At 45.3% G+C, this 10,165-nt stretch overlaps 1 protein-coding gene across 1 annotated transcript; it reads right to left on the minus strand.

Annotated features, from left to right (window-relative positions):
* Nucleotides 1–8,224: 8,224 nt before the first annotated feature.
* On the minus strand, nucleotides 8,225–9,664 carry LOC136469629 (uncharacterized). Its single transcript, XM_066467745.1, has 3 exons — nucleotides 8,852–9,664; nucleotides 8,612–8,794; nucleotides 8,225–8,521 (listed from the first exon to the last, which is right to left on the minus strand). The coding sequence occupies exons 1-3, from the start codon at nucleotides 9,662–9,664 to the stop codon at nucleotides 8,225–8,227; spliced, it is 1,293 nt and encodes a 430-aa protein (XP_066323842.1).
* Nucleotides 9,665–10,165: the final 501 nt, after the last annotated feature.

A 10,165-nucleotide genomic window follows, 5' to 3' on the forward strand; every position in this document is an offset into this window, starting at 1 on the left:
GGTCGAGGGGGCGCCACCGTGGCCACCTCCAGTACGACGCTGCCCCAGCCGAGATCCTGTGCTGCAGGAGCAAGGGAGCGGCCGAGCTAGGGCGGACGGGAGCTGGGACTGGGAGCAGGCGGGCGGGGTTCGAGCATATGCCATGTGGGGAGAAGGCGAGCCACGCCGCGCTGGTCGGCTGTCCCTGGCCGCTTTCCATCGGTCGGCAGCTGGACCGTCTCCGTGTGCCTGTGGCTCCGCCTGTTGCGGCACAGGGCCGGCGGACGGCCGTTCCCCGCCGCCAGGGCTTCAGCGCGAGCGCCGATCCAACCTCCGGAAGTGTTACAGGCGTGATTTGAGAAAAGTTGAACGGCAAGCGATGATCCTACATCGGCTTCGCGACTCATGATGTGAGAAAGAGGAAAGGCCAGGCCGCAATGGATTCGATGCCTGTGCAGTGCGCGTTGCCGCATGGGCTTTGGCCTCTGGGCCTCTCGATGGTGACTGTTCTGCTCCGGCGCCACTCGCGGCTACTTCACTGGCTGGAGTCACGGAGAAGAGGATCGCTGGCGATGCTCGCGCCCCTACAGAGACATAGTATACAGGCGGTTCAAAACCCATTTTCACTGGCGTTTTCCAACACCGCCTGTGCTGGAGGTCAGTGGAAATGGGACCACAGCACAGGCGATTGCTTGTGAACCACCTGTGGAAGGCGGCTCACTTAGTGAACCGCCTGTGTAAATGGCGGTTCACTAAGTGAGCCGTCTGTGGAAATGTATTTTCACATGCGGTTCACAAGCGATCGCATGTGATGTATGCCGACCATATTTATATATATTTTTGATATTTTTATATTATATATTAAATATATACATATACATTGATATTGAAACTACTAAACCCTATTGGATGGTGTTCAAATATAGCAACATGTAATTTAAATATTCCATACATACATTTATATACATCAAAGTTTCGTGCTCACAAACATAAAGTTACAAGTGTATCATACTTTATATACATCAAAGTTTGCACCTGTGCTCTAATAACCTTTCCGAGTAAGGTTTAGCCTATAAATCTCTGTTAGCACTCGGAACTCTGGCTTGGATAATTCACTTTCATGATCATGATATTTCCCTTCCATTGAAATGACTTGTTTCAAGAGGAAAAGGCACAGGTCCTCAACTATGTTGTACAAAGTACGTTCGTTGATGCGCGTCGCCTTGGGTTCCTTAAAATCCTGCAAAAAAAGTTTATAAACATCATATAGTTATAGTTTGCACCTTTAATGTCAGAACTACATACATGACTATTACTTATATTACCTTGGAAGGGTTGCTGACGTATCGTCCGGTCTCTTCTCTCATATGCTCGCACACGTAGTATCCACAGAGGACAGATCCGGGTGGTTGCTTGTGGCACTATATAACGGGAAAGTGGTTATTTGATGCAACCATGGTCCTATGTATAGTACATGTATGATTTCTATTCATAAGGGTAAATTTTCATACTTACCGGCCAGTCATATAAAACTCGCAATGGCTGCCCTTCTATATTGGACTCGCACTTTCCACCTTTTATCTTATAAAACCTATATACCCAATGATCTCGAATAGAATCACCATGTCATTCTCAAAATCTCATAATGCAAAAGTATACATGCATATCTCGACTTACAGCTCTAACATCTCAATGAAATGTGCATAGCTTGATGGCGGGTAATTTGCGGAGTCTAGTACCAGCACCCTTCCGTCCCTTGGATAAATGACGAAGCAGATCCAGTGGTCCCTGCACGATCAAATTCATGATGCATTTGTACATTGAAATTATTTAGTTTGATCTATGCAAACTCACACTTACCCAAAGTTGTACGGGACCACTACCGATTCCCTGTTTTGATACTTGAGCAATGCCATTCTAATGTAGAAGGCGTATTTAGCTTCAAACTCCATCTTCAACTTTGCGATTTTCTTGACTCGTTCTTCACCGTCTAAGCCCAATAACTCTATGTTGTCATCCCCGATTCTGAATGTGTGCCGTTCTTCGCATATATCAATTGGGTTCAGATAGCCAATCCTTTCATTAGCACAATAATTAAAATCCAGACCATAATACAGCTCCTGCTGATCATATAGCATTCTGCAAGGCACATGCATGTCAGATATTGAACATTGATGCAACTACAATGCATGTGTAACTATGTAACACTTACAATGCAAACGTCGTTATGATCTGTACGTCCAGTCTCTCGAGGTTCATCATCAACCAAATGTCTTCAAAGTTAATCATGCACTTATTATTTTCACTGAGAAATGCCTTTTGTGGTATACACACGTTGAAGGTGTCGATGCCAGCAGAAGAGGCTCTCATGTATCAGTCATGCAGCCTTTTTATAATGTTTGGGACCTTTAATAGTTGCTCCCGCTTTAGTAGAGTCCTTCCCACCACAAAATTTTTTAGGGATATACTTGTAATCTTCTGCAGTTGGCACCTTGATTGTGCAGGGAATTACCTTAGGCACTGGCTTCGCTGACTTCTCGAGCTCAGACAACTCGACGACTTCTGTAGTGCGTTTCCGTCCAATTCCTGACAAAAATTTGGCCGTGCCAGCTATTTTTTTCTTTGGCTCGTAGGTGGAAACCAACTTGGGTACCGCAAATTAATTTCTTCTTTGGCCGCGGTGGTGGACTGGTGGTTCCCTTGTTTGTTCAGGATCTTTGGGTTGTGGGGAAGGTGGGGAATTGAATGGTGGCGGAGATGGTGCTGACTGTGGCGGAGGTGATGATTGTGGCGGAGGTGATGATTGAGGGTCAGGAAGAGAATGGGGAGGTGATGGTGGTGGGTTAGGAAGAGGATCGGTAGGCGCTGATGACTCCTCAACTGGTGGTATCTCTTGAGAGGATGGTGGTGGCTCCCTCAGCTGGACGTCCTGCTGAGGCCAAAGGATGAAATTGTTTATAGCCTGTCCGAGTTTCTCAATGTCCTCGGGACCGGGGATGTCTAAAATCTCATCCTCATATCCTTGGACCACGGTCGATACTTCTACTCTATAGTAGTCTTCAGGAATGTCAGCACCATGGTATTTGCATCCTCCTAGGGATCGCTTTGCCCGTGGCTACTTCCCTTGTACGATGATTATTAATGCCATATCTTATGACTAGGGAGCAAGGCATGGGAGCAACAATGTCGTCAACCGGATAGTGAACCTTGTTCGTTGTAGACGTGACACTGCTTGGAATGTCGGTTGGACACTGTGACACAACTGGGACTAGCTGCATCTGGGGTGCCTGAGCGCTCATCTGTTGATTTGACACCGCACTCGCCAGTTTCTGCATCAACTCAGGAGGAGGATCTTGTAGCAATTTCCCCATCATCTCTCTGAACTCTTTCTTAGCCTCCTCCTTTAAATATCTTGCCATTTCTTCCTTGTATCGATCACGTTTCTTGTACTCACCTTGCCACTGAGGGCCGAATCCATCCTTACATCCTTCTTTGGATGAGATGCCTCGAACACGGCCAGGATGCTCGGGGTTACCCAGGCCCACACTAAGGATGTCCCTCTCCCTTCGTGGCTTGAATTTACCTTCCTGCTGCTTGGATGCCACCACAAAGATGCTCTTTGCTACTTGTTCAACCATTGGGTCATCAAAGGACACACCGCTCTCAGTTTCCTTTGGATTCCGAGCAAGAATCCAATTCGCGGACCTTTCACCAACTTGCTCGGATAGCGCCGGCAACCCTGCCACCTTCTTCGCAGCCTCTTCTTGCCTCCATTTAGGAACCTGGCGCTGGTAACCACCTATGCCTAGACGGTGGTGGTACTTGTTCTTCTTAGCAAGAGCGGAGTTGGCTTCGCTCAGAGTTAAGAAGTCTGGCTCTCTCCTCTGCTCTAGAAAGACCGCCCACTGCCCTTTAGAAATCTTGTATCTTGTTGTAGGGTCCAACCCTCTCTTCGCAAAGTTGGTATTCATCTCGGACCTCCAGTTTCGGAAACTGATCGCACACTGCTTCACTGTATATTCCTTTATTAGTGCATCTGGTGTGTTTCGAGGAAACTGGAACCTCATCTTGATTTTATCCCAAATTTTTGTCTTGTCATCGTCCAACACACTGGACCACTGCCGAATAGTGATGTCAAAAAGGTCCCTAACATAGAAACCAATTGCGTTCCGGTACTTGGGTAGGGCCTCCTCTGGAGCTAGGGGCTGTCCGATCGGGCTAACTTCTGAGATGGCATATACGTCATCTGGAAACCTGTTCAATCCTCTCTCGCCTCATTTCAAACCGCTCCGCTTCCTTTTCCTTGATCTCTCAGTGCTCGTCATCGCGGTCGGTTCCGGTGCGTCTTCGGCATGTGCCACTTCGTGTTGCCAAATCAGCTCTTGCATCTGAGGCAACGCCTCCTGAATATAGACATTGTGAATCGTATGGATGGGTTTATATATAGACATTATGGATCGAAATCATGTAATTACATACAAACATGAAAACATGAAATCATGTAGTAATAGACACGGAATAATTACCTCGTCGGCTTGTGGATTATAATCAGGGTCCCGTTCCAATTCAAGACGAGCCTTCCTCACTTTGGGAGGTTCCATGTCGTCGATAACGCTTTCATATTCTAGAGTAGAGGCCCCTGATGCTTGGTGGGTCCCTTATACTTGCTCCGTGGGGTCAGACGACCCCAGGGCTTGGCCCGTTTGGTGGGTCCCTTGTACTTGCTCCGTGGGGTCGGACGACCCTAGGGCTTGGCCCATTTGGTGGGTCCCTTGTACTTGCTCCGTGGGGTCGGACGACCCCAGGGCTTGACCCGTTTGGTGGGTCCCTTGTACTTGCTCCGTGGGGTTAGACGACCCTAGGGCTTGACCCGTTTGGTGGGTCCCTTGTACCGTGGGGTCGGGCCCTGGGGCTTGTTCCGTGTGTTCGGACCCTTGTGCTTGGTGCTTGCGCGGAGAACTCATCGTGAAAATCTGACATATATTAAGGACATACACTTATAGATATTTCCATACATATATTTCACAAGATTACATCATTTCATCATTACATCATTTTCACAGCATCTACACAGTACAATAAAGCTAACAAAAAAGGATTCACATTTTTCTGGTATTCCTAGAATTATTTATGTATTAAACAAGATTTGAGGCATATATTCCATTTAAATCATTTTAAATAAAGCTACATAAATAAAGCTACATGTATTATAAAGATACATTCATTAATTTTCATACATAAAAAGAAATAATAATTACATCATTACATACATCAACTAAATCAAATGAAAAAAACAAAAAAAAGTGAGTCCAAGCAAATTGGGCCGGCCCACTGGCTTGCAGGCCGGCCCAACTGCCCACGTTGTTGGGCATGCCCCGCCGCCGCCGGCAACTGGCCGCCACGGCCACCGTGCCCGCTGCCTTCATCTGCCCCCACGCGACCCCGCGCTCGGACCCCTGCATCCGGCCACCGCTACGGCCTCTGCCACCGCCACCGCCACCGCCATCGCTGGCCCCTAGCCTCCCGGCCTCTGCCACCGCCACAGCTATGGCAGCCGTGCGCACAGAGAGAGAAGAAGAGAGAGCACGAGCACTTACCGCGTGCGGAGATGAAGCGTAGGGAGGGCGGCGCGGCGATGAGACGGCGACGTAGAATTTTTCAGCAGCCTGACGACATAGAAACGAATCGACTGGCGCCTCGGACTTACAAAAATTTCAGGCGAGTGCGCGGGATATAAATACAGAACGTATTTCTACTGGCGGTCAGTATTGACCACCGCCTGTAGAAATGGTTTCTACAGGCGGTTGGCATTGGCCACCGCCTGTAGAAATAGATTTCTACAGGCGGTTGGCATTGACCACCGCTTGTAGAAATCTATTTCTACAGGCGGGTGGCATTGACCGCCGCTTGTAGTAAGGAATTTGCAGAAATAGTTTAAAAGCTTCAAAAATTCATATCTTGAGAAATATTCTTCCAAAATTAGTGAAATAAATTTTGTGGTGTTTGTCTTGAGAAGATATACATGTTAAAAATATGAAATGTCATGTTTGAGATACTTTTATATGTAGCTATATTTAAAATGATTTAAATTGAATATATGTCTCACATCTCGTTTAATACATAAATAAAATGCTAGGGTTTGTGTTTTTCCTAATTAAATGCTAGGGTTTGGGGTTAATTAAGCTAGAGTTTAGCTAGGGTAGATTAGGGACTAGGGATTAGCTAGGGTTCATTCGGGTTTAGCCTAGGGTTCATCAGCTCGGATTATAGAAATAGATTGCATGAAGGTGAAATAAGCATAGGGTATCACATGTAGAAACATGGAAGGGTACATAGCATAAGTTACACATTGTAACAAAAATGGATTACATGGCAAATAGCAAAAATAATCTAGGCAGCTACTGTTCTTCCTTGTCTATCGTGGCGCACCCAGAGTAACGATTTCTGTGGGATGCTTTGCTCAACATTCCTTATTTTTACTGGATGGTCGTCTACAAAGAGAGACATGTCGCTGAACTCATTAAATTCATCCAGGTCAGATACACTATCAACTCCTATAGCTTGTTGCTTTCCAGGAAAAACTACATGCTTCGGCTTGTTAGTACTTTTCTTCTCATTAGGAGACCTGTGCAGCATGGTTAGCCATTATCCACGGATCATCTTTGTAGCCTACCTTACTTAGATCAAGAACTCTGACCCCATAGTTGTCCACTGTGACATGTTTGTCTTCAACCCATTGACATCGAAACACAGGGATCTAAAATGTACCATAGTCTAGTTCCCATATGTCCTCAACGAATCCAAAGTATGTAGTTTCCTCACCAGTTTCAGAGTCTAAGGCCTCACATCGAACTCCACTGTTTTGTGCCATGCTCTTTTTGTCCTTGGACTTGGTACAGTATGTGAAGCCACTAATGTCATAGGTTTGCCATGTCGTGACCTAGCGTGATGGTCCAGAAGCCAACACCTTGATGATGCGTTCCTCAATTGTTTCCCCATCTGGAATGTCATGCTCCCTTAGCCATGAGGTGAACTGATTCTTGTGTTCCTTCATTAACCATTCATCTGTGTGCCCATGCTTATGTTCACGAAGCTCACCAATGTGTTGCTCGATCAAAGGCTCCATTATCGAGAGTTGATGTAGGATGCTGTGATGTGCCTCGAGGACTGTATTGTAATCTTGTGGGACGAATGATTTCTTTTCCATCCTCCCTCTTCCATTTAGCCTACCCTCGTGTCGTGACGGAGGCAAACCTATTGCAACCTGGTCTTTTAGGACCCTGTTGCAGAATGGACCTTCGGACTCAATTGCCTCTTCGGTTAAGTACCCCTCTACCATGGACGCCTCAGGATGAGCACAAGTTGATACATAGCCATTTAGTATTGACATGAAACGCTCATACGTCCACATCTCATGCAAGTACATGGGACCCAGTGCCTCTATCTGTGGAACCAAGTGCACCACAAGGTGAACCATAATATCGAAGAATGCTGGGGGCAAACACATCTCAAACTATGACACTATCTCCACTGTGAATTCCTTAAGAGATGCCAACTCATCACGGTCAATCACCTTCTGTGAGATCCTGTTGAAGAAGTAGCACAACCGTGTGATTGCAATCTTTATCCACACTAGATTTATAGCCCTGATGGCAATAGGGAGGAAAGTAGTCAGCATGACATAACAATCATGTGAGTTGTAGTTGGTGAGTGTAAGGTCTTTTATTGACACAATACTCCATATGCTAGAGCAGAATTCAGATGGGACTTTCAAATTCTTCAACCACACACACATCGCATGTTTCTCATCATTGTTGAGGTTGTAGCTTGCTGCCGGGAGGTGGTACTTCCCATTTTCTTGAAGAATAGGGTGAAGTTCTTTTTTTATGTCTAACTGTACCATGTCCATGCGTGAATTTAGTCCTTCCTTTGTCTTGCCCTTCATATCTAGCAAGGTTCCAATTAGGCTTTCAAACACGTTCTTCTGAATGTGCATACCATCGATCGCGTGGTGGACGTCTAACTCTGGCCAGTATGACAAATACTCGAAGAAAATAGACTTCTTCTTGAATGTAGCCCCTAGAGTTGGTTTGACATCCTTTCTTGGTTTTCCGTCTTTTGTCTTCTTCCCGAAAACAAATTTGAGTTTGCTGACTATGTTGAAAACTCTTTTGCCTTTACTGTTACCTGATGGAGCAGTAGACCGTAGTTCAACGTTATTGTCGAAGTACTTATCCATCTTTTTCTAGCGGTACCTGTGTCCTTTCGATAAGAAGCGTATGTGCCTCATGTACACTATCTTCTTAGATGTAGTAAGGGACACGTAAGCAGTTCCATCTATGCATACCACGCAACCAACCTTTCCCTTGAACTGCCCTGATAATGTGAAGAGAGCAGGGTAATCATTGATCGTAACAAAGATAATTGCTCTCAGTGTGAATGAATCTTTGCGGTACTCGTCCAACATTTTAACACCTATTTCCCACAATATCTTCATGTCCTCCATTAAGGGCTCCAAGAAAACATCCATGTCAACTCCAGGCTGTGTAGGTCCAGAGATAAGGATGGTTAGCAAGAGGTACTTTCGCTTCTACATCAACCATGGCGGGAGGTTGTAGATGGTGAGGATCACCGGCCATGTGCTGTGCTTGCTGCTCCTCTCAGCAAATGGATTCATTCCATCAGTACTCAGTGCGAACCTAACATTTCTTGGTTCCTTTGCAAAGTCCTTGTAGTTTTCATTGAAATCTTTCCACTGCTGGCCATCGGCTGGGTGCCGAAGCTTCCCATCGTCTTTGTGCTCATCAGAAGCATGCTAGCTCATAAGTTTGGCATCCTCTGGGTTAGCAAACAAACACCTCAATCAATCGACCACAGGCAGGTACCACATCACCAAAGCAGGAATCTTTTTCTGCGCATAATAGTCTACTTCTTCTTTTTCTTTGCAGGTGGGTTTTGAACTACTCTTCTGGGTCTTCTGTTGGGTCCTATTCCTCTTTCCTTTACACACAAAAGCAGCACACTCTTCTTCTCTATAGTCTTTATTCGTCTTGTACCTACTTGCACCACACTTTGGACAGATGTCCAAGTCCTTATAATCAGCACCTCGATATAGGATACAATGATTTCTACACGCGTGGATCTTCTCAACACCCATCGTCAGTGGACTGATTAGCTTCTTTGCATAGTACGTGTTAGTAGGCACTTTGTTCTCCTTTGGAAGCATGTCTGTGATAATACTCAAGAACGCATCGAAGCCAGCATCAGAAAGACCATACCTAGATTTACACACCAACAACTTTAGCACAGACCGCAGCGTCGTGAACTCTTTGGTACAACCCTTAGACTCATCGTACAAAGGCTCTTCTGCTGCCTTCATCAGGGCCTCCATACCTTTCATGAAGAACATTGATGGATCTTCCGCATGATGACGCAATATTGCCTCCAGGAATTCTGCGTCTTCCGTAGCCATATTATTTGGCATCACATGAGTTCTGACGCCTTCATTTCCTCCAGCGAAACCATGATCAGGACCATCGGTGACAAGTTGTTGTGTCTCGTGTACGAACTGAAACCCATCAACAAGCATATCTAGACCATCGGCATCGATGTTCGTAGGGTTTCTAGTTGTATAAGGCGTAGAGCTACCCTCTCCATGCTTTGTCCAAATCAAGTAATCCTTCATAAATCCTCAGCGGACCAGATGAGGAAGGATTTGTTGATGGTCATCAAATACAACAACATTCCTGCAGTCCATGCATGGACAATGTATGTGCGTCTTCTTTGTTCTCCAAGCATGGTTCTTAGCGGCACCAATAAACCTAAGGACCTCGGGTATGTATGATGGATCTAGTCTTGATAACTTATACATCCAGAATGACCTCTCCATCATTACCTGTAAAAAAATACAATGAATTGATTGTAATCAATGTAAAACAAGTAACCATATCTAGGGATTATATTAGCTAGGATTTAGGATTTAGCTAGGGTATAGAGAGGATTTAGCTAGGGATTATTAGCTAGGGTTTAGGGTTTATGTAGGGTTTAAAGTAAAAAAACTAAGTAGCATAATTAAAAAAAACCTAAGTATCATTATTAAAAACACACCATTCATGAAACATAAATGCATAGTGGATGAAATAAATTGAGAAATAAAGATCATAATAAAAAAACCTAAGTAGCATAA

Source organism: Miscanthus floridulus, chromosome 8 (genome assembly GCF_019320115.1).
Source record: "Miscanthus floridulus cultivar M001 chromosome 8, ASM1932011v1, whole genome shotgun sequence".
Lineage (NCBI taxonomy): Eukaryota > Viridiplantae > Streptophyta > Magnoliopsida > Poales > Poaceae > Miscanthus > Miscanthus floridulus.

What these genes read in the sequence shown, in the direction of transcription:
- LOC136469629 (XM_066467745.1), bottom strand. Translation starts at nt 9,664, where the DNA reads ATGAAGGATTACTTGATTTGGACAAAGCATGGAGAGGGTAGCTCTACG. An exon ending in TGATGTGGTACCTGCCTGTG is followed by an intron (nt 8,795 to 8,851) that starts GTCGATTGATTG and finishes CTTATGAGCTAG; the next exon opens with CATGCTTCTGATGAGCACAA. An exon ending in GCAAGCACAGCACATGGCCG is followed by an intron (nt 8,522 to 8,611) that starts GTGATCCTCACC and finishes GGACCTACACAG; the next exon opens with CCTGGAGTTGACATGGATGT.